The 23,629-nt window shown below is 51.8% G+C and overlaps 1 protein-coding gene across 3 annotated transcripts; it reads left to right on the top strand.

Moving 5' to 3' along the window:
* The first annotated feature begins 2,874 nt into the window (after positions 1–2,874).
* Positions 2,875–23,021, top strand: SSRP1 (structure specific recognition protein 1). Of its 3 annotated transcripts, none has more exons than XM_038764916.1 (17): positions 2,875–2,945; positions 9,219–9,389; positions 10,496–10,681; positions 12,262–12,367; positions 12,515–12,705; positions 14,729–14,959; positions 15,077–15,180; positions 15,307–15,435; positions 15,718–15,939; positions 16,804–16,876; positions 17,338–17,476; positions 17,725–17,770; positions 19,546–19,675; positions 20,672–20,842; positions 21,194–21,288; positions 21,581–21,770; positions 22,572–23,021. In XM_038764916.1, exons 2-17 carry the CDS (start codon positions 9,336–9,338, stop codon positions 22,644–22,646), a joined length of 2,142 nt encoding a protein of 713 aa, XP_038620844.1. In that variant the 5' UTR covers positions 2,875–2,945; positions 9,219–9,335; the 3' UTR covers positions 22,647–23,021. The 3 variants fall into 3 exon arrangements, with proteins under 3 accessions (XP_038620844.1, XP_038620846.1, XP_038620845.1); XM_038764918.1 differs by lacking the exon at positions 2,875–2,945 and adding an exon at positions 3,123–3,141; XM_038764917.1 differs by lacking the exon at positions 2,875–2,945 and adding an exon at positions 5,087–5,106.
* Positions 23,022–23,629: the final 608 nt, after the last annotated feature.

The following is a 23,629-nucleotide window of genomic DNA, read 5'->3' as shown; positions in this document are numbered from 1 at the left end:
TAACCTCCCCAGTGTTTAGAACAGTGCTTTGCACAGAGTAAGCGCTTAACAAATGCCATTATTAGTGGTAGTATTATTAATAAACACTCTAAATGGGTGTGGTGGTGCATGGATCTGGAAGCTTGCCAACACATATTGGAGCCTGTGAGCCCGTTGATGGGTAGGGACCATCTCTATACGTTGCCGACTGTACTTGCCAAGCACTTAGTACAGTGCTCTGCACACTGTAAGCGCTCAATAAATATGATTGAATGAATGAATGAATGAATAGGGACCATCTATGTTGCCAACTTGTACTTCCCAAGCGCCTAGTACAGTGCTCTGCACACTGTAAGTGCTCAATAAATACGATTGAATGAATAGGGACCGGCTCTATATGTTGCCTACTTGTACTTCCCAAGCGCTTAGTACAGTGCTCAGCACACAGTAAGTGCTCAATAAATACGATTGAATGAATGAATGAATGAATGAATAGGGACCGTCTATGTTGCCGACTTGTACTTCCCACACGCTTAGTACAGTGCTCTGCACACTGTAAGCGCTCAATAAATACGATTGAATGAGTGAATAGTCCAGTGCTCTGCATACGGTAAGCACTCAATAAATACGATTGAATGAATGAATGAATAGGGACCGTCTCTGTTGCCGACTTGGACTTCCCAAGCGCTTGGTACAGTGCTCTGCACACTGTAAGCATTCAATAAATACGATTGAATGAGTGAATAGTACAGTGCTCTGCATACAGTAAGTGCTCAATAAATACAATTGAATGAATGAATGAATGAATAGGGACCGTCTCTCCATGTTGCCGACTTGTCCTTCCCAAGCGCTTAGTACAGTGCTCTGCACACTGTAAGGGCTCAATAAACGCCATTGAATGAGTGAATAGTACAGTGCTCTGCATACAGAAAGTGCTCAATAAATACAATTGAAAGAATGAGTGAGTGAATGAATGAATAGGGACCGAGACGGTCCCATAGAAAGACTCTAGGTTGACTTGTACTTCCCAAGCTCTTAGTGCAGTACTCTGCACACGGTAAGTGCTCAATAAATGCGATTGATTTTGTATATATACAGCACCTGTATATATGCATATATGCTTGTATGCATTTATTACTGTATTTATTTTATTTGTACATATTTATTCTATTTATTTTATTTGGTTAATATGTTTTGTTTTGTCTGCCTCCCCCTTCTAGACTGTGAGCCCGCTGTTGGGTAGGGACCGTCTCTAGATGTTGCCGACTTGTACTTCCCAAGCGCTTAGTCCAGTGCTCTGCACACGGTAAGCGCTCAATCAGTAAGATTGAATGAATGAATGAATAGGGAGTGTCTCTCTATGTTGCCGACTTGTCCTTCCCAAGCGCTTAGTGCAGTGCTCTGCACACAGTAAGCGCTCAATAAATACGATTGAATGAATGAATGGATGATTGAATGAATGAATGATTGAATGAATGATTGAATGAATGAATGAATAGGGACCGTCTCTCTATGTTGCCGACTGGTACTTCCCAAGCGCTTAGTGCAGTGCTGTGCACACAGTAAGTGCTCAATAAATACGATTGAATGAATGAATGGATGATTGAATGAATGAATGATTGAATGAATGATTGAATGAATGAATGAATAGGGACCGTCTCTCTATGTTGCCGACTGGTACTTCCCAAGCGCACGATTGAATGAATGAATGATTGAATGAATGATTGAATGAATGATTGAATGAATGAATAGGGACTGTCTCTCTATGTTGCCGACTTGTCCTTCCCAAGCGCTTAGTGCAGTGCTGTGCACACAGTAAGTGCTCAATAAATACGATTGAATGAATGAATGATTGAATGAATGATTGAATGAATGAATAGGGACTGTCTCTCTATGTTGCCGACTTGTCCTTCCCAAGCGCTTAGTGCAGTGCTCTGCACACAGTAAGCGCTCAATAAATACGATTGAATAAATGAATGATTGAGTGAATGATTGAATGAATAGGGACCGTCTCTCTATGTTGCCGACTTGTCCTTCCCAAGCGCTTAGTGCAGTGTTCGGCACACAGTAAGCGCTCAATAAATACGATTAATGAATGAATGAATGATTGAATGAATGATTGAATGAATGAATAGGGACCGTCTCTCTATGTTGCCGACTTGTCCTTCCCAAGCGCTTAGTACAGTGCTCTGCACACAGTAAGAGCTCAATAAATACGATTGAATGAATGAATGATTGAATGAATGATTGAATGAATGAATGATTGAATGATTGGATGAATGAATAGGGAAGCGTCTCTCTATGTTGCCGACTTGTCCTTCCCAAGCGCTTAGTGCAGTGCTCTGCACACAGGAAGCGCTCAATAAATACGATTGAATGAATGAATGAATGATTGAGTGAATGATTGAATGAATAGGGACCGTCTCTCTATGTTGCCGACTTGTCCTTCCCAAGCGCTTAGTGCAGTGCTCTGCACACAGGAAGCGCTCAGTAAATACGATTGAATGAATGAATGATTGAATGAATGAATGAACGAATGAATGAATGAATGTGGACCGTCTCTCTACGTTGCCGACTTGTCCTTCCCAAGCGCTTAGTGCAGTGCTCTGCACACAGGAAGCGCTCAATAAATACGATTGAATGAATGAATGGTGGAGGCAGTCCTCCAAACCCTCTATGGTAAGAAGCGCGGTAGAGGGGCAGGGCAGTCGAGTTGAGCCGCTCTAGGCGCCGTCCCGACTTCCGTTCCGAGCCGGACTTCCCCATCACATCCTCCTGCCCCCTCCGCGGACCTCCCAGCACTCTATGGTGCCCGCGGGGACGGGCCCCGGAAGGGCCGCGGGGGCGGGGGCCCCTCTAGCCGCGCCGAGCAGTCGCTGTCCGGCCGGGCTTCCGGCGGCGGGCCTGGGCGCGGCGCACGCGGGCCTCCTTCCGCTCGCGCCAGGCCGGAGGAGCCGCAGGAGGAGGTGGGTGAGGGGGGGTGAGGGTGCGCGCGCGCGCTGGGGGCGGCCCCCCCCCCGGGGAGGCGCCCAGTTGGATCGGTCCCAGTTGGGGCCGGGGGGGCTCGGGCGAAACCAACGCCCCCTGCGGGGGGGGCGCGGGACTGCCGGGCCCAGCCGGACGACGGGGAGGCCTGTGGGGACCACAATAACAATAATCACCGTACATAGCTATTCTGTTTATTTTATCTTGTTAGTATGTTTGGTTTTTTTTTCCTCTGTCTCCCCCTTTTCGACTGTGAGCCCACTGTTGGGTAGGGACCGTCTGTAGATGTTGCCAATTTGTCCTTCCCAAGCGCTTAGTCCAGTGCTCTGCACACAGTAAGCGCTCAATAAATATGATTGATTGATCATAATGATGTTGGTATTTGTTAAGCGCTTACTATGTGCAAAGCACATGGTTCTCAGCCGACTTTATTAATAATAATAATAATAATAACGGCATTTGTTAAGTGCTTTGGGTAGGGACTGTCTCTATGTGTTGCCAATTTGTACTTCCCAAGCGCTTAGTACAGTGCTCTGCACATAGTAAGCGCTCAATAAATACAATTGATTGATTGATTGATTGCTTACTCCCCCCCCCCCCCCCCGCCTTACCTCCTTCCCCTCCCTACAGCACCTGGATATATGTATCTATGTTTGTACGGATTTATTATTCTATTTACTTATTTTATTTGGATGTATCTATTCTATTTATTTTATTTTGTTAATAGGGTTTGTCTTGTTCTCCGTCTCCCCCTGTGAGCCCGCCGTTGGGTAGGGACTGACTCTATGTGTTGCCAATTTGTCCTTCCCAAGCGCTTAGTCCAGTGCTCTGCACATAGTAAGCGCTCAATAAATACGATTGATTGATTGACTGATCATAATAATGTTGGTATTTGTTAAGCGCTTACTGTGTGCAAAGCACATGGTTCTCAGCCGACTTTATTAATAATAATAATAATAATAATAACGGTATTTAAGTGCTTACTCCCCCCCCGCCTTACCTCCTTCCCCTCCCCACAGCCCCTGGATATATGTATCTATGTTTGTACGGATTTATTATTCTGTTTACTCATTTTATTTGGATGTATCTATTCTATTTATTTTATTTTGTTATTTACTTATTTTATTTGGATGTATCTATTCTATTTGTTTTATTTTGTTAATAGGGTTTGTCTTGTTCTCCGTCTCCCCCTGTGAGCCCGCCGTTGGGTAGGGACCGTCTCTGTGTGTTGCCAATTTGTCCTTCCCAAGCGCTTAGCACAGTGCTCTGCACACAGTAAGCGCTCAATAAATACGATTGATTGACTGATCATAATAATGTTGGTATTTGTTAAGCGCTTACTGTGTGCAAAGCACATGGTTCTCAGCCGACTTTATTATTAATAATAATAGTAATAATAACGGTATTTAAGTGCTTACTCACCCCCCGCCTTACCTCCTTCCCCACCCCACAGCACCTGGATATATATTATTAATAATAATAATAATAATAATAACGGTATTTAAGTGTTTACTCCCCCCCCCCCGCCTTACCTCCTTCCCCTCCCCACAGCACCTGGATATATGTATATATGTTTGTACGGATTTATTATTCTATTATTTATTCTATTTGTTTTATTTTGTTAATAGGGTTTGTTTTGTTCTCCGTCTCCCCCTTCTAGAGTGTGAGCCCGCTGGTGGGGAGGGGCCGTCTCTATATGTTGCCAATTTGTCCTTCCCAAGCGCTTAGTCCAGTGCTCTGCACGCAGTAAGTGCTCAATAAATACGATTGATTGATTGATTGGTCATAATAATGTTGGTATTTGTTAAGCGCTTACTATGTGCAAAGCACATGGTTCTCAGCCGACTTTATTAATAATAATAATAATAATAATAATGATAACGGTATTTAAGTGCTTACTTACCCCCCGCCTTACCTCCTTCCCCTCCCCACAGCACCTGGATATATGTATCTATGTTTGTACGGATTTATTATTCTGTTTACTTATTTTACTTGTACATATCTATTCTATTTATTTTATTTTGTTAATATGTTTTGTTTTGTTCTCTGTCTCCCCCTTCTAGACTGTGAGCCCGCTGTTGGGTCGGGACCATCTCTCTATGTTGCCAATTTGTACTTCCCAAGCGCTCAGCACAGTGCTCTGTAAGTGCTCAATAAATACGATGGAGTGAATGAATGAACAATAAGCGCCCAGTAAATACGATGGAGTGAATGAATGAATGAGGGAAGGGGGGGGGGGGGTGCTGGGGATGTGCAGAGTGCTCTGCGAAGCCCTAGGCCACAACGCTGGGAACCCCGCAGCCATGGCAGCTGCTGGGACACACTGGCCATCACACAGCTCCATCAGTCATTCATTCACTCATATTTATTGAGCGCTTACTGTGTGCAGAGCACTGGACTAAACGCTTGGGAAGTACAAGTTGGCAACATTCATTCATTCAATCGTATTTATTGAGCGCTTACTGTGTGCAGAGCACTGGACTAAGCGCTTGGGAAGCACAAGTCGGCAACATTCATTCAATCGTATTTATTGAGCGCTTACTGTGTGCAGAGCACTGTACTAGGCACTTGGCAAGTACAAAGTCGGCAACATCTAAAGACGGTCCCTACCCAACAGCGGGCTCACAGTCTAGAAGGGGGAGACAGGCGACAAAACAAAATTTCAATCCTATTGATTGAGCTCTGCACGTAGTAAGCGTTCGGTCAGTCCGATTGAATGAATCTGTCGGCGAATTGGCCTTTCCAAGCGCTTAGTACCGTGCTCTGCACGCAGTAAGCGCTTAGTCAATACGATTGAATGAATGTGCTTTCCAAGTGCTTAGTACAGTGCTCTGCACGCAGTAAGCGCTCAAGTCAGTCCGACTGAATGAATCTGTCGGCGAATTGGCCTTTCCAAGTGTGTAGTACAGTGCTCTGCACGCAATAAGCGCTCAGTCAGTTCGATTGAATGAATCTGTTGGCGAATTGTCCTTTCTAAGCGCGTAGTACAGTGCCCTGCACGCAGTAAGCGCCCAAGTCAGTCTGATTGAATGAATCTGTTGGCGAATTGGCCTTTCCAAGCCCTTAGTACCGTGCTCTGCACGCAGTAAGCGCTTAGTCAATACGATTGAATGAATGTCCTTTCCAAGCGCTTAATACTGTGCTCTGCATGCAGTAAGCGCTCAGTCAGTTCGATTGAATGAATCTGTTGGCGAATTGTCCTTTCTAAGCGCGTAGTACAGTGCTCTGCACGCAGTAAGCGCTCAAGTCAGTCCGATTGAATGAATCTGTCGGCGAATTGGCCTTTCCAAGCCCTTAGTACCGTGCTCTGCATGCAGTAAGCGCTTAGTCAATACGATTGAATGAATGTCCTTTCCAAGTGCTTAGTACAGTGCTCTGCACACAGTAGGCGCTCAAGTCAGTCCGATTGAATGAATCTGTCAGCGAATTGCCCTTTCTAAGCGCGTAGTACAGTGCTCTGCACACAGTAAGCTCTCAGTCAGTTCGATTGAATGAATCTGTTGGCGAATTGTCCTAAGTGCATGGTACAGTGCTCTGCACGCAGTAAGCGCTTAGTCAATACGATTGAATGAATGTCCTTTCCAATTGCTTAGTACAGTGCTCTGCACGCAGTAAGCGCTCAGTCAGTCCGATTGAATGAATCTGTTGGCGAATTGTCCTTTTTTAAGCGCGTAATACAGTGCTCTGCATGCAGTAAGTGCTGTCAGTTCAATTGAATGAATCTGTTGGCGAATTGTCCTTTTTAAGCGCGTAGTACAGTGCTCTGCATGCAGTAAGTGCTGTCAGTTCAGTTGAATGAATCTGTCGGCAAATTGTCCTTTCTAAGCGCGTAGTACAGTGCTCTGCACGCAGTAAGCGCTCAAGTCAGTCCGATTGAATGAATCTGTCGGCGAATTGGCCTTTCTAAGCATGTAGTACAGTGCTCGGCACGCAGTAAGCGCTCAGTCAGTCTGATTGAATGAATGTCCTTTCCAAGTGCTTAGTACAGTGCTGTGCACGCAGTAAGCGCTCAGTCAGTCCGATTGAATGAATCTGTCGGCAAATTGGCCTTTCCAAGCGCTTAGTACCGTGCTCTGCGTGCAGTAAGCGCTTAGTCAATACGATTGAATGAATGTCCTTTCCAAGTGCCTAGTACAGTGCTCTGCACGCAGTAAGCGCTCAAGTCAGTCCAGTTGAATGAATCTGTTGGCGAATTGTCCTTTCCAAGTGTGTAGTACAGTGCTCTGCATGCAGTAAGCGCTCAGTCAGTTCGATTGAATGAATCTGTTGGTGAATTGTCCTTTCTAAGCGTGTAGTATACTGCTCTGCACGCAGTAAGCGCTTAGTCACTATGATTGAATGAATGTCCTGTCCAAGTGCTTAGTACAGTGCTCTGCACGCAGTAAGCGCTCAATCAGTTCGATTGAATGAATCTGTCGGCTAATTGTCCTTTCTAAGCACGTAGTACAGTGCTCTGCACGCAGTAAGCGCTTAGTCAATACGATTGAATGAATGTCCTTTCCAAGTGCTTAGTACAGTGCCCTGCACGCATTAAGTGCTCAAGTCAGTCTGATTGAATGAATCTGTCGGCGAATTGTCCTTTCTAAGCGTGTAGTACAGTGCTCTGCACACAGTAAGCGCTCAGTCAGTTCGATTGACTGAATCTGTTGGCGAATTGTCCTAAGTGCATGGTACACTGCTCTGCATGCAGTAAGTGCTTAGTCAATACGATTGAATGAATGTCCTTTCCAATTGCTTAGTACAGTGCTCTGCACGCAGTAAGCGCTCAGTCAGTCCGATTGAATGAATCTGTTGGCGAATTGTCCTTTTTTAAGCGCGTAATACAGTGCTCTGCACGCAGTAAGTGCTGTCAGTTCAATTGAATGAATCTATTGGCGAATTGTCCTTTTTAAGCGCGTAGTACAGTGCTCTGCATGCAGTAAGTGCTCAAGTCAGTCCGATTGAATGAATCTGTTGGCGAATTGGCCTTTCCAAGCACTTAGTACCGTGCTGTGCATGCAGTAAGCGCTTAGTCAATACGATTGAATGAATGTCCTTTCCAAGTGCTTAGTACAGTGCTCTGCACGCTGTAAGTGCTCAGTCAGTCTGATTGAATGAATCTGTCGGCGAATTGCCCTTTCTAAGCACATAGTACAGTGCTCTGCACGCAATAAGCACTCAGTCATTTCGATTGAATGACTCTGTTGGTGAATTGGCCTTTCCAAGCGCTTAGTACCGTGCTCTGCACGCAGTAAGCGCTTAGTCAATACGATTGAATGAATGTCCTTTCCAAGTGCTTAGTACAGTGCTCTGCACGCAGTAAGCTCTCAGTCCGTTCGATTGAATGAATCTGTTGGCGAATTGCCCTTTCTAAGCGCGTAGTACAGTGCTCTGCACGCAATAAGCGCTATCAGTTCGATTGAATGAATCTGTTGGCGAATTGCCCTTTCTAAGCGCGTAGTACAGTGCTCTGCACGCAGTAAGCGCTATCAGTTCGATTGAATGAATCTGTTGGCGAATTGCCCTTTCTAAGCGCGTAGTACAGTGCTCTGCACGCAGTAAGCGCTCAAGTCAGTCCGATTGAATGAATCTGTTGGCGAATTGGCCTTTCCAAGCGCTTAGTACCATGCTCTGCACGCAGTAAGCGCTCAATCAATTCGATTGAATGAATGTCCTTTCCAAGCGCTTAGTACCGTGCTCAGCACACAGTAAGCGCTCAGTCAGTCCGATTGAATGAATCTGCTGGTGAATTGTCCTTTCTAAGCGCGTAGTACAGTGCTCTGCACACAGTAAGCGCTCAAGTCTCCAATTGAATGAATCTGTCGGCGAATTGGCCTTTCCAAGCGCTTAGTACAGTGCTCTGCATGCAGTAAGCGCTCAAGTCAGTCCGATTGAATGAATCTGTCGGCGAATTATCCTTTCTAATTGCGTAGTACAGTTCTCTGCACGCAGTAAGCGCTCAAGTCAGTCCGACTGAATGAATCTGTCGGCGAATTGGCCTTTCCAAGCGCTTAGTACCGTGCTCTGCATGCAGTAAGCGCTCAGTCAGTCCGATTGAATGAATCTGTTGGCGACTTGTCTTTTCTAAGTGCATAGTACGGTGCTCTGCATGCAGTAAGCGCTCAATAAGTGCGACTGAATGGATGAAAGACCCCAGATTTAGGGGATCTAAAGGGAAGGGGATCGCACTCCCCCCGATACCGCCCAGATTGGGAAGGGAAGGGGACGACTCGGCCTGCACAGGCCCTCCTCACCTGCCCCTCTTTTCTCCCCAGTTGCCCCCCGGAAGGCGGTGCCTGTGGTTGCATTAGGGGACTGGGGCCCCCCGTCTTCCCCGGGGCTCCCCACTTTTCCCACCCGACCCCGAGGCCCAAGCTTAGGACCAGTCCAAGATGGCAGAGACACTGGAATTCAATGACATCTACCAGGAGGTGAAGGGCTCCATGGTAAGAAGGGGCAGGGGGGGTACCAATAACAACAGCAATAAAAACTGGGGTCTTTTTTAGGTGCTCAGTATGTGCCAAGTCCTGGGAGTGGGGGGTTACAACGTAAAGTGGTCGGACGCACCCCTCGTCCTACTTGAGGTCCACAGTCTAAGCGGGAGGGAGAATGGCTATCTTATCTCCCTTTTACAGATAATAATAATGATGGCATTTATTTATTTTTAATAATATTTATTAAGCGCTTACTATGTGCAAAGCACTGTTCTAAGCACTGGGGAGGTTACAAGGTGATCGGGTTGTCCCACGGGGGGCTCACAGTCTTCATCCCCATTTTCCAGATGAGGGGACTGAGGCCCAGAGAAGTGAAGTGACTTGCCCCAAAGTCACACAGCTGACAACTGGCAGAGCTGGGATTTGAACCCATGACCTCTGACTCCAAAGCCCGGGCTCTTTTCCACTGAGCCACGCTGCTTCTCGTTATTAAGCATTATTAATCATTAATTAATTATTATTAAGCGCTTACTATGTGCAAAGCACTGTTCTAAGCGCTGGGGAGGTTACAAGGTGATCAGGTTGTCCCACGTGGGGGCTCACATTAATCCCCATTTTCCAGGTGAGGTAACTGAGGCTCAGTGAAGTGTGCACACAGTAAGCGCTCAATAAATACGATTGATTGATTGATTGACTGATTGACTTGCCCAGAGTCACCCAGCTGGCACTTGGCGGAGCTGGGATTTGAACCCATGACCTCTGACTCCAAAGCCCGGGCTCTTTCCCCTGAGCCACGCTGGGTGAGGAAACCGAGGCACGGAGAAGTGAAGGGGCTTCCCCAAGTCACCCAGCAGTGGGGGTTTTATTTGACTCCCGGGGAACAGCGGGCAGAAGGCAGTTCTCTAACCCGGCCCCCGTTCTCCCTTGAAGGACGGAAGATCCGGGGTCCCTTCGGGGAAGGGTTTTCCGAGTTGTTAGAAGGTGTGTCCGCCGCTCCGGCCACGGCCTGCTGGGAGACAGAGAGGGTGTTGGAGTGACCTTAGAAGATGGGAGGGGGCGGCCCCGGGATTTCTGCCCCTGCCCCTTGGTGATCTCCTCTCGACGCCACCCGCCCACAGAACGACGGCCGGCTGCGACTGAGCCGCCAGGGCATCATCTTCAAGAACAGCAAGACGGGGAAAGTGGACAACATCCAGGCGGGCGAGCTGTCCGAGGGCATCTGGCGTCGGGTGGCCCTGGGCCACGGCCTCAAGCTGCTCACCAAGAACGGCCACGTCTACAAGTACGACGGCTTCCGGGAATCGGTGAGGCCTGCCCCGTTCCCCACCCTGTAGCCCGGCTCTGCTGCCCTTTTCCTCCTTGCTCATCCAGCTCCGCCCTCCTTCAGCCTTTCCGCGCCGTGCCAAGTCCCGCTCTCTCTTTGCCACCTCGGGGAACGGGCACGCTCGGCGAGGCTTTCTCCTCCCCCCGAAGGGGCACCGTGTTCTGAGGAGAGGGCCAAATGTCCGTTGCCCCCCTGCACCCTCTCCCTCTGTTGGAGTGGATGCACGTTTTAGATATATATATATATATGTATATATATATATGTATATATATGCATGTTTTTCACTTTAGGGGGTTTAGGGCCTTTTGTATCTGGAGAGTTCTCAGGCATTTATTGCTGTCGGGTCTTCCGTTTTTGTTGCCAAAGGGGTGAGTGTGAGAGCCTTCCTGGGGATGGACTGGAGTTGTCTTTCTGGTCTGGTCTGGGACTACAGTGTGGGTCTTAGTCCTGATATATGCATATATATATGTATATATATATATATATACACACACAGGTTTTTCACTTTGGGGAGTTTGGGGCCTTTTGTATCTGGAGAGGTCTCAGGCATTTATTGCTGTTGGGTCTTCTGTTTTTGTTAGCAAAGGGGTGAGTGTGAGAGCCTTCCCGGGGATGGACTGGAGTTGTCTTTCCGGTCTGGCCCGGGACTACAGTGTGGGTCTTAGTCCAGATATATACATATATACATATGTGTGTGTGTGTGTGTGTGTGTGTATACACACACACACACGTATATAAATATATATATGCACGTTTTTCACTTTGGGGAGTTTGGGGCCTTTCGTATCTGGAGAGGTCTCAGGCATTTATTGCTGTTGGGTCTTCTGTTTTTGTTGCCAAAGGGGTGAGTGTGAGAGCCTTCCCGGGGATGGGCTGGAGTTGTCTTTCCGGTCTGGCCCGGGACTACAGTGTGGGTCTTAGTCCTGATATATATATATATATATGTATATATATATATATATATATTTGTTGCCAAAGGGGTGAGTGTGAGAGCCTTCCTGGGGTTGGACTGGAGTTTTCTTTCTGGTCTGGCCCGGGACTACAGTGTGGGTCTTAGTCCTGATGTGTATATATACATATACACACATACATACATACATATATACATACATATATATACATACATACATGCATATATATACATACATATACATGTTTTTCACTTTGGGGGGTTTAGGGCCTCTTGTATCTGGAGAGGTCTCAGGCATTTATTGCTGCTGGGTCTTCCCTTTTTGTTGCCAAAGGGGTGAGTGTGAGAGCCTTCCTGGGAATGGACTGGAGTTGTCTTTCCCATCTGGCCCGGGACTACAGTGTGGGTCTTAGTCCTGATATATATATATATATGCACGTTTTTCACTTTGGGGGGGTTTAGGGCCTTTTGTATCTGAAGAGGTCTCAGGCATTTATTGCTGCTGGGTCTTCCCTTTTTGTTGCCAAAGGGGTGAGTGTGAGAGCCTTCCTGGGGGTGGGCTGGAGTTGTCTTTCCCATCTGGCCCGGGACTACAGTGTGGGACTTAGTCCTGATATATATATATATATATATAACTCACACCGTTGCAGGAGTTTGAAAAGCTGTCGGATTTCTTCAAAGCCAACTATCGCCTGGAGCTGGCAGAGAAAGACCTCTGCGTAAAGGGCTGGAACTGGGGGACGGTGAAGTTTGGCGGTGAGTGTTGGAGGGGAGGAGGGGCCGTGCGGTCCCCAGGTGTGAACCAGAGGACGAGGCGGAGCCTTTTGGGGGGCCAGGGAGGGGGGTCTTCCTCTCCCGTCCCCGCTGGCTGGCTGGCTGACTCGTCCCTTCCCTCCCCGGCAGGGCAGCTCCTGTCCTTTGACATCGGGGAGCAACCCGTCTTCGAGATCCCCTTGAGCAACGTGTCCCAGTGTACCACGGGAAAGAACGAAGTCACCCTGGAGTTTCACCAGAACGACGATGCCGAGGTCTCTCTCATGGAGGTGCGCTTCTACGTGCCGCCCACCCAGGAGGATGGCGTCGACCCTGTCGAGGTGAGGGATCGGCGAGGGCAGGGGAAGGGGGAAACAAAGTCGGGGGAGCGGGGCGGGGGAGACGCTCAGGGTCCCTCTAGACCGTGAGCCCGTTGTGGGCGGGGATTGTCTCTCCTTATTGTACATACCTATAATTCTATTTATTGGCATTGATGCTATTCGTGCCTGTTTACTTGTTTTGATGCCTGTCCCCCCCTTCTAGACTGTGAGCTCATTGTGGACAGGGATTGTCTCTATTTGTTGCTGAATTGTACTTCCCAAGCACTTAGTACAATGCTCTGCACACAGTAAGCGCTCAGTAAATACGATTGGGTAAATGAATTGTACTTTCTAAGCACCTAGTACAGTTCTCTGCACACAGTAAGCACTCAATAAATACAATTGGGTAAATGAATTGTACTTTCTAAGCACCTAGTACAGTTCTCTGCACACAGTAAGCACTCGATAAATACGATTGAGTTCTCTGAGCAGCTTACTTGTTTTAATGCCTGTCCCCTCCTTCTAGACTGTGAGCTCATTGTGGACAGGGATTGTCTCTATATGTTGCTGAATTGTACTTCCCAAGCGCTTAGTACAATGCTCTGCACATAGTAAGCGCTCAGTAAATACGATTGGGTAAATGAATTGTACTTTCTAAGCACCTAGTACAGTTCTCTGCACACAGTAAGCACTCAATAAATACGATTGAGTTCTCTGAGCAGCTTACTTGTTTTAATGCCTATCCCCTCCTTCTAGACTGTGAGCTCATTGTGGACAGGGATTGTCTCTATTTGTTGCTGAATTGTCCTTTCCAAGCGCTTAGTAAATGCTGTGCACACAGTAAGCGCTCAGTAAATACGATTGGGTAAATGAATTGTACTTTCTAAGCACCTAGTACAGTTCTGCACACAGTAAGCACTCAATAAATACAATTGAGTTCTCTGAGCAGCTTACTTGTTTTGATGCCTGTCCCCTCCTTCTAGACTGTGCGCTCATTGTGGACAGGGATTGTCTCTATTTGTTGCTGAATTGTCCTTTCCAAGCGCTTAGTACAATGCTCTGCACACAGTAAGCGCTCAGTAAATACGACTGGGTAAATGAATTGTACTTTCTAAGCACCTAGTACAGTTCTCTGCACACAGTAAGCATTCAGTAAATGCGATTGAGTTCTCTGAGCAGCGTGCTTCTGGCTCCAGTCAGTCAACCACTAATATTTCTTAATAATAATAATAATAATAATGATGGCATTCATTAAGCGCTTACTCTGTGCAAAGCACCGTTCTAAGCACTGGGGAGGTTACAAGGTGATCAGGTTGTCCCACAGGGGGCTCACGGTCTTCATCCCCATTTTACAGATGAGGGAACTGAGGCCCAGAGAAGCAGCATGGCCCAGTGGAAAGAGCCCGGGCTTTGGAGTCCGAGGTCATGGGTTCAAATCCCAGCTCTGCCAACTGTCAGCTGTGTGACTTTGGGCAAGTCACTTCACTTCTCTGGGCCTCAGTTCCCTCATCTGTAAAATGGGGATTAAGTCTGAGCCCCCCGTGGGACAACCTGATCACCTTGTAACTTCCCCAGCGCTTAGAACAGTGCTTTGCACTTAGTGAGGGCTTAATAAATGCCATCATTATTATTATTATTGTTAAGTGATTGGCCCAAAGTCACACAGCTGACAAGTGGCGGAGCCAGGATTGGAACCCACGACCTCGGACTCCAAAGCCCGGGCTCTTTCCACTGAGCCACGCTGCTTTTCTTGAGTGCTTGCTATGTGCAGAGCGCTGCGTTAAGCGCTTGGGAGAGTACAGTGCGGCAGAGTTGATAGACACAGTCCCTACCCACAAGGAGCTAAGTCCACCTGGGCCCTTCCCGAATTTCTACCGTAGCCCGTGCCATCGTTCGGCGTTGGCCCGGGGGGGACGGCGGCCCTCAGCGCCAGCCTCAGCAGCCCGGAAATAAAAGCGTCTAGTGAGGCTGCTCGTGGCGGGTGTGGATGGCGGGGGAGTTGGGCTCCGGCTCCGTGTCCCCTCACCCCCCGCACGGCCCCCAGGCGTTTGCCCAGAACGTGCTGTCCAAGGCGGACGTGATCCAGGCCACGGGCGACGCCATCTGCATCTTCCGAGAGCTGCAGTGCCTGACTCCCCGGGGCCGCTACGACATCCGCATCTACCCCACCTTCCTGCACCTTCACGGCAAGACCTTCGACTATAAGATCCCGTACACCACCGTCCTGCGGCTCTTCCTGCTGCCCCACAAGGACCAGCGCCAGATGTTCTTCGTGGTGAGGAGGGGGGACCATGGGAGGTGCCGGGCCTCCTGGGTGGGCGCGGCCGAATCCTCCGGGCCCCTGGGCGTCTGCCGTCCCCCCCAGCTCCCTGTCCCCCTCTTTTCCTCCCAGATCAGCCTGGACCCGCCCATAAAGCAGGGCCAGACCCGCTATCACTTCCTGATCCTGCTCTTCTCCAAGGACGAGGACATCTCCCTGACCTTGAACATGAACGAGTGAGCGGCTTCCCCCCCCCACCCCCCCGGGGCCTTCCTCTCCCCGTTGGGTTGGGGAGCCGGGTGAGTGCGGGATCGGGGCGGGGTGGGCCGTGCTCCCCTCTGAGGTCTGGCCTCTGCCCGCAGGGACGAGGTGGAGAAGCGCTTTGAGGGCCGGCTCACCAAGAACATGTCCGGCTCCCTGTACGAGATGGTCAGTCGGGTCATGAAGGCTCTGGTGAACCGCAAGATCACAGTGCCCGGAAACTTCCAGGGGTGAGGAGCCGCTGCTGCCCGCCAAGAGCGGGCCCGGGGATGAGGGGGGTGGACGGGACGGGGCTAAGCAGAGAGGCTGGGCCTTTCACTTGGCCCCGGGAGCGGGGCCTGCATGTGCCCAGATGGGGCTCGGGGTTAGCATCACCACTGTGACCCTGACTCCGTCCCCGGTGGAGCCCATGAGACCACCCCAGGGCCGAGCGGGTGGCTGGGCGACGCCCCCGGGGGGCCCGCGGCGGCTCCTCGGTGGGCTGACCGGGTGGCACCCGTGCCCTCTGGCAGGCACTCGGGGGCCCAGTGCATCACCTGCTCCTACAAGGCCAGCTCCGGCCTGCTGTACCCTCTGGAACGGGGCTTCATCTACGTGCACAAACCGCCCGTGCACATCCGCTTCGACGAGATCTCCTTCGTCAACTTCGCCCGCGGCACCACCACTACCCGCTCCTTCGACTTTGAGATCGAGACTAAGCAGGGCACGCAGTACACGTTCAGCAGCATCGAGAGGTGGGCGCCGCCGCGGCTTACCGAGCGGTTGGACCCGCCCTCCCCTCCCCGGGAGCTCCCTCTTGTCGCTCCCTCCGCTTCCCCTTCCCCGCTGGCTCCTTCACCTCTGCTCTCCGCCGGCTCCTTCACCTCTGCCCCGTGCCCCCCGATGCTCTCACCTACGGGCCGGGGAATTTATGGGGCGAATGCCACCCGTCCGGGCACCGCAGATCCCGGGCTGTAGCGGGAAAGCGTCTCCGCCTGGGCCCTGTGCGGGGCTGGAGAACGGGAAGGCCTGAGGGGACCATAATAATAATAATAACGACATCTGTCAAACGCTTATACTACGTGCAAAGCACTGTTCTAAGCGCTGCCTGCCCTTCTAGACTGTGAGCCCGCTGTTGGGTTGGGACCGTCTCTGTTTGTTACCAACTCGTACTTCCCAAGCGCTTAGTACACTGCTCTGCACACAGTAAGCGCTCAATAAATACGATTGAATGAATGAATACCGAGAGCTCACCTCCTCCAGGAGGCCTTCCCAGACTGAGCCCCCTTTTTCCTCTCCCACTCCCCATCCCCCAGGCCTTACCTCCTTCCCCTCCCCACAGCACCTGGATGTATGTATATATGTTTGTACGTATTTATTACTCTATTTTATTTGGTTAATACGTCTTGTTTTGTCATCTGTCTCCCCCTTCTAGACTGTGAGCCCGCCGTTGGGTAGGGACCGGCTCTATATGTTGCCGACTTGTACTTCCCAAGCGCTCACTCCAGTGCTCTGCACGCAGTAAGCGCCCAATGAATGAATGAATGAGTGAATGAATGAATGAAAGAAAGCCGCCCGCGTGTCCGTGTCTCGGTAACAAGGTGTATCTCCCCGTGCAGGGAGGAGTACGGGAAGCTCTTTGACTTCGTCAATGCCAAGAAGCTGAACATCAAGAACCGAGGCCTGAAGGAGGTACCTGCTGAGAGGGTGGGGTGGGTGGGCTGCTGCTCCTCCTCTCCCCCGCTTTCCCTCCCTGCCCACCCCCCGGCCTTTCGGAGGTGGGGCAGGGTGGTCGTTTCTCTTGGACTTCCTCCTCACTCTCTCTTCTTTCCTTGTCCTCGTAGAAGAAAGAGGTGCGTGCGACCCTCCCCCCCTCCCCCCCGGCGCAGGTCTCCTTGGAGTGGCTGCGGTGTCCCCCCTAACCAGGCATGGGCCCCTCGGGGGCCGGCGGGGAGGGGGGCGTCCCGGTCAGCTCTAACCCGGCTCTCGCATGCCAACCTGGTGTGGCGTTCCCGGCTCCGGTTGGCCAGGCGGGATTCTGGTCCCCCTCCCGGGCTCGCTCGGTGTGGTCTTGAGCGTGCCCCGGCCGCAGGGGGTTCGGAAGAGGCGGCAGGCGGGGGGGTCCTCACCCTCCTTCCCGCTGGCCCCGGCAGGGCATCAACCCCAGCTACGACGAGTACGCCGACTCGGACGAGGACCAGCACGACGCCTACCTGGAGAGGATGAAGGAGGAGGGGAAGATCCGCGAGGAGAACGCCAACGACAGCAGCGACGACTCTGGGGACGAGACGGGTGAGCCCCCGGCGCCTCCCGCCCCGTCAATCAATCAATCAATCAATCGTATTTATTGAGCGCTTACTATGTGCAGAGCACTGTACTGAGCGCTTGGGAAGTACAAATTGGCAACACATAGAGACAGTCCCTACCCAACAGTGGGCTCACAGTCCTTCCCCTCCCCGCCTTGGGGTCCGGGCGGGGTCTCCCCGATTCCCCGCGCTTTCCGGGGCAGGAAAACTGACGCGTCCCTCTCTGTCTCTCAGATGAATCATTCAACCCAGGTGACGAGGAGGATGACGTGGCAGAGGAGTGAGTGTGGGCTGGGGCCGGGGGGTTGGGGCTGGGGCCTGCGGAGCTTTTGGGGGAGAGGGGAGACCATAGCCGGCCTTTTCCAGCCGGCCCAGGCCCTGGCCTGGGCGTGCCATTGAGAGCCATCTGCAAGCCCGTCTAACAATAACAATAATAATGATGGTGCTGGCATTTATTAAGCGCTTACAATGTGCAAAGCACCGCTGTAAGCTCTGGGGAGGTTACAAGCTCGTCAGCTGGGTGACTTTGGGCAAGTCACTTAACTGAGAGAAAGCAGCGTGGCTCAGTGGAAAGAGCCCGGGCTTTGGAGTCGGAGGTCAGGGGTTCAGATCCCGGCTCCACCCATTGTCAGCTGTGTGACTTTGGCCAAGTCACTTCACTTCTATGGGCCTCAGTGACCTCATCTGGAAAATGGGGATGAAGACTGTTAGCCTCCAGTGGGACAACCTGATCACCTGGTAACCTCCCCAGCGCTTAGAACAGTGCTTTGCACATAGTAAGTGCTTAATGAATGTCATTATTATTATTATTAATAACTGGGAGAGCTGAGATTTCCACCTGGCCATGCTGCTTCCCTCTTTTCAGGGGCAAGCGGGGCAGGACCAGGTTTCCGTGCTGTGCAGCGGGGACTGATTTGGGCCAAGGGCTTGCGGAGACGAAGCTGACCTGGCCCTCCTGGCTGCTGGTCTTCTAGACTGTGAGCCCACTGTTGGGTAGGGACCGTCTCTATATGTTGCCAACTTGTACTTCCCAAGCGCTTAGTCCAGTGCTGTGCACACAGTAAGCGCTCAATGAATACGATTGAATGAATGAATGAATGCCAGGAACCGGCTTCCCTAGGGCACAGCTCTCCCTAGAAGAGGATGAGGGGCTACCCTCCAGACGGGGAACCGGCACGGCATGGCGGATAGAGCACGGACCTGGGAATCAGTAGATCACGGGTTCTGATCCCAGCTCTGCCACTCGTCTGCTGTGTGGCCTTAGGCAGGTCACTTAGCTTCTCTGTGCCTCAGTTACTTCATCTGTAAAATGAGGATTAAGACTGGGAGCTCCGTGCGGGATAGGGACTGTGTTTAACCTGATGTGCTTATATCCACCCCAGTGCTTAGTACAGTGCGTGGCACATAGTAAGTGCTTAGCTGATGCCATTATTATTCTTATTAAGAGGAAGGGAAAGGGCTGTGGGAGACGAGGCTTCAGGTCTCTGGGGTATTGTTTGCCCAAATGTCTGAGGGCTTTTTTTTTTTTTTTTTGGTGGTATTTGTAAAGCGCTTACTATGTGCGAAGCACTGTTCTAAGCGCTGGGGGGGATACAAGGTGATTAGGTTGTCCCATGAGGGGCTCACAGTCTTAATCCCCATTTTACAGATGAGGGAGCTGAGGCCCAGAGAAGTGAAGTGACTTGCCCAAAGTCACACAGCAGACAAGTGGCGGAGCCGGGATTAGAACTCATGACCTCTGGCTCCCAAGCCCGGGCTCTTTCCACTGAGCCACGCTGCCTTCTTCCTCTTAGACCCCTTAGAGGGTCTGGTAGTTCTCCCTCCCGTCCCCCTTCCCTCCTTCCTTTTCTTTCCTCCCTCCCTCCTTCATTCATTCATTCAATCGTATTTATTGAGCGCTTACTGTGTGCAGAGCACTGTACTAAGCGCTTGGGAAGTACAAGTTGGCAACATATAGAGACGGTCCCTACCCAACAACAGGCTCACAGTCTAGAAAAGTCTACTCCCTCCTTTCTCTCCGTCTCCCGTCACTGAGCCCCCCCGGTTCCGTCCCAGGTTCGACAGCAACGCCTCCGCCAGTTCCTCGAGCAACGAAGGTGACAGCGACCGCGAGGAGAAGAAGAAGAAACCGGCCAAGAAGGCCAAAGTCGTCAAGGAGCGCAAACCCCGCAAGAAGCCCGTGGAGGTGAGGGGATCTGGGAGGCTGGATTCACCTCGGCTCGGCCTTTGGGCGAGGCCCGTCCCCCCCCCAGAGGGATCTGTGGCTTTCATTCATTCATTCAATCGTATTTATTGAGCGCTTACTGTGTGCAGAGCACTGGACTAAGCGCTTGGGAAGTACAAGTCGGCAACATAGAGAGACGGTCCCTACCCAGCAGCGGGCTCACAATCTAGAAGGGGGAGACAGAGAACAAAACAAAACATAGTAACTAAATAGAATAAATGTGTACAAATAAATAGAGTAATAAATACATACAAACATATATACAGGTGCTGTGGGGAGGGGAAAGAGGTAAGGCGGGGGGGATGGAGAGGGAGAGGAAGGAGGGGGCTCAGTCTGGGAAGGCCTCCTGGAGGAGGTGAGCTCTCAGTAGGGCTTTGAAGGGAGGAAGAGAGCTAGCTTGGCAGATGGGCAGAGGGAGGGCATATCAGGCCAGCGGGATGACGTGGGCCGGGGGTCGATGGCGGGACGGGCGAGAATGAGGCACAGTGAGGAGATTAGCAGCAGAGGAGCGGAGGGTGCGGGCTGGGCTGGAGAAGGAGAGAAGGGAGGTGAGGTAGGAGGGGGCGAGGGGATGGACAGCCTGGAAGCCCAGAGTGAGGAGTTTCTGCCTGATGCGTAAGTTGATTGGTAGCCACGGGAGATTTTTGAGGCTTTGGGAAGTGACTTTGGGGCCACTTCCCAAGAAGCAGTTGTCTTCACCTCATCTCGGCCTTTGGGCGAGGCCCGTGCCCCCCGCAGGGATCTGTGGCTTTGGGGCCACTTCCCAAGAAGCGGTCGTCTTTCGTCGCCGAAGACTGGGACCTCTGCCCTGCCGGGGGAGGGGGATTTTCGTCTGAAGGGAAGGGAGTGCCCGCCATCCCTCTCCCCTCAGAGTGGGGGTCCCAACGGACCCTCCACAGGGAGGAGAGCTGACTTCTGGGCTTATCCTCAGGCTCAGGACTTCACCTCTTCCCCCAGGGTAAGAAGGGGAAAGACCCCAATGCTCCAAAGAGGCCCATGTCCGCCTACATGCTGTGGCTGAATGCCAGCCGGGAGAAGATCAAGGCCGACCACCCGGGCATCAGCATCACCGACCTGTCGAAGAAAGCCGGAGAAATCTGGAAGGGAATGACCAAGGAGAAGAAAGAGGTAACGGGGCAGGGGAGAGAAGCAGCGTTGCTCAGTGGAAAGAGCCCGGGCTTGGGAGTCAGAGGTCATGGGTTCTAATCCCAGCTTCGCCTCGGTGCCTCATCTGTAAAATGGGGATGGAGACAACCTGATCGCCTTGTATCCCCCTCCCCGGTGCTTAGAACAGTGCTCGGCACATAGTAAGCGCTTCACAAATGCCGTCATTATTATTAGAGTCGGTGAGCCTGCTGCAGGGGAGGGACCGTCCCGGGGGTGGTGGGAGGAGGAGGAAGCCCACGGCGGGCAGCGGCCGACAAGATCCGGACGGCGGCGGGGGGCTTTCCCGTTTCACGTGGTGTCTGTGGGGGACAGGAGTGGGACCGCAAGGCTGAGGAAGCCAAGAGGGAGTACGAGAAGGCCATGAAGGAGTACAGCGAAGGAGGCCGTGGCGACTCTTCGTCCAAGAAGTAAGCGTCAGGAGGGGTCGGGGGTGGGGGGTGGGGGCCGGACCGGATGCCCCAGGCCCACCCCGATCGGGTAAAGGCTGGGGAGAGGTTGGGGGGTGACAGGGGCGAGGGTGGCTCAGAACAATTCGCAGGCGTCGGCTCCAAGAGAAGGGCGGATCGGAAAAGGGTCCCCTTTTCCACTCGCGTGAAAGACCTGCGTGGGAACTGAAGGTGTTTTGGCCCCTGGCCCTACTGGTAACGGGGGCCTCAAAGTCAGGCGCTCGTCCTTTTCCCCGCCTTCCTCGGGTTGCAGGGACAAGTCCAAAAAGAAGAAGAAAGGAAAGGTGAAGGTGGAGAAGAAATCGACCCCCTCCAAAAGCTCGCCTGCTTCCAAGTCTTCGCCCAAGCTGCTGAGCGAGAGCTTCAAGAGCAAAGAGTTCGTGTCGAGTGACGAGAGCTCGTCGGGGGAGAACAAGGGCAAGAAGAAGAGGAGGAGGAGTGAGGTGCCGTGGGGCTGGGCTGGGATGCTCAGGGAAGCAGCGTGGCTCAGCCGAAAGAGCTCGGGCTTTGGAGTCAGAGGTTATGGGTTCAAATCCCGGCTCCGCCAATTGTCAGCTGTGGGACTTTGGGCAAGGCACTTCACTTCTCTGGGCCTCAGTTACCTCATCTTCATTCATCTGATCGTATTTATTGAGCGCTTACTGTGTGCAGAACACTGTACTAAGGGCTTGGGAAGTACAAGTTGGCAACATATAGAGACGGTCCCTACCCAACAGCGGGCTCACAGTCTAGAAAAGTCTACTGTCTTTTACAGTTTACAGTCACTTCTCTGTGCCTCAGTTACCTCATCTTCATTCATTCAGTCGTATTTATTGAGCGCTTACTGTGTGCAGAGCACTGTACTGAGCGCTTGGGAAGTACAAGTTGGCAACATATAGAGGCGGTGCCTACCCAACAACAGGCTCACTGTCTAGAAAAGTCTACTGTCTTTTACAGTTGACAGTCATCTGTACAGTTTACAGTAGTCATCTGAGCCCCGCCGTGGGCCAACCTGATCAGCTTGTAACCTCCCCAGTGCTTAGAACAGTGCTTTGCACAGAGTAAGCGCTTAATAAATGCCATCATTATTGTTATTATTATTAAGGGGGCAGGTGGGGGGTGTGGAGCAGGGCTAGGGCGATGGTTTCAGGGGTTTCCAAAGGAGACGGGGGCGGCGGTGATAGGTCTGTAGGGAACGATGGGCTTCCCTATCGGGAAGCAGGTCGGAAGTGCTTTCTCCCCAGCTGCCCTTTCCCGTTCCTTAGGACTCCGAAGAGGAAGAGGTGGCCAGCACGCCCCCCAGCTCGGAGGAGTCAGCTTCCGGATCCGACGAGGAGTAGAAACGGAGCCGTCTCCTTCCCCGCCACCTCCCTCCCGCGCCCGTCGGTTGCCCCGTCCGCCCCCGCTCCCCTCGGCCAGAGCGTTCTCCCGACTCCGAGCCACCCGATCGGCCTCCCTCGTAGCACGGACTACGGTCTGGGCGGTTGCCTTCGGGGCGGCTTCCCCGCTGGATCTGGGGAGAAGGGAGACGGGCGCCGGGGCGGCGCAGAACCCAGACCCTCTCTCGCTTGGGCACCGTCACGTAGGTGCCCCCTCCCTGCCCCCGGGCACACGGTCAGGCCTGCAGCTTCGAGCCGGGTCCGTTTCTATTTTTATTTTCTATTTCCGATCTGTGGACGTCCCAACAGATTTAATAAAGAAAGGCGCCTTTGGAAGCCGTGTCTTTGTGAACCCCCGAGAAGGAGGGCTTTGAGACTGTGAGCCCACTGTTGGGTAGGGACCGTCTCTCTATGTTGCCGACTTGGACTGCCCAAGCGCTTAGTACGGTGCTCTGCACACAGTAAGCGCTCAATAAATCATCATCATCAATCGTATTTATTGAGCGCTTACTATGTGCAGAGCACTGTACTAAGCGCTTGGGAAGTACAAATTGTACAAATAAATGCGATTGATTGATTGAGGGCAGTGGGGGCCGGGCACCCACCAGCCTAAATGGTCCGCCAGCCCGTCTGCTCGAGGTAGCTGGGGGCCGGGGGACCGGCCCTGTCCGGGAAGCGTCTCTCTGGATGCCGTCTCTATTCCGGCCATGCAGCCAACGTGGAGATCTCCCCCTCCTGCTGCCGGGACGGGCCACCTGAGACGCGGGAAATGAAGGCTGATCGAATTAGAAGGGATCGCTGACCAGAAGCCGGGCTCCATTAGCCCCGTGGCCGCAGGAAGGTTGGGGGCTGGGGCATCCATCACCTGAGCGCCCGTGTAATTGAATCACAACCGGCTCTCCCTGTCACCTGGGGGACGAGAAACCTGAGCCGGCCCCGGGGGA

This window comes from Tachyglossus aculeatus, chromosome 22 (assembly GCF_015852505.1).
Source record: "Tachyglossus aculeatus isolate mTacAcu1 chromosome 22, mTacAcu1.pri, whole genome shotgun sequence".
NCBI classification, from domain to species: Eukaryota; Metazoa; Chordata; class Mammalia; order Monotremata; family Tachyglossidae; genus Tachyglossus; species Tachyglossus aculeatus.
The sequence above is the reverse complement of the archived record's forward strand: the minus strand, read 5'-3'. Positions and strand labels throughout refer to the sequence as shown.

Excerpts from the sequence above, each read along its gene's own strand:
- SSRP1 (XM_038764916.1), top strand. The coding sequence starts at position 9,336 with ATGGCAGAGACACTGGAATTCAATGACATCTACCAGGAGGTGAAGGGC. Across the intron at positions 17,477-17,724 it reads CGACTCTGGGGACGAGACGG|ATGAATCATTCAACCCAGGT; the intron begins GTGAGCCCCCGG and ends TCTGTCTCTCAG. Across the intron at positions 17,771-19,545 it reads GAGGATGACGTGGCAGAGGA|GTTCGACAGCAACGCCTCCG; the intron begins GTGAGTGTGGGC and ends GTTCCGTCCCAG.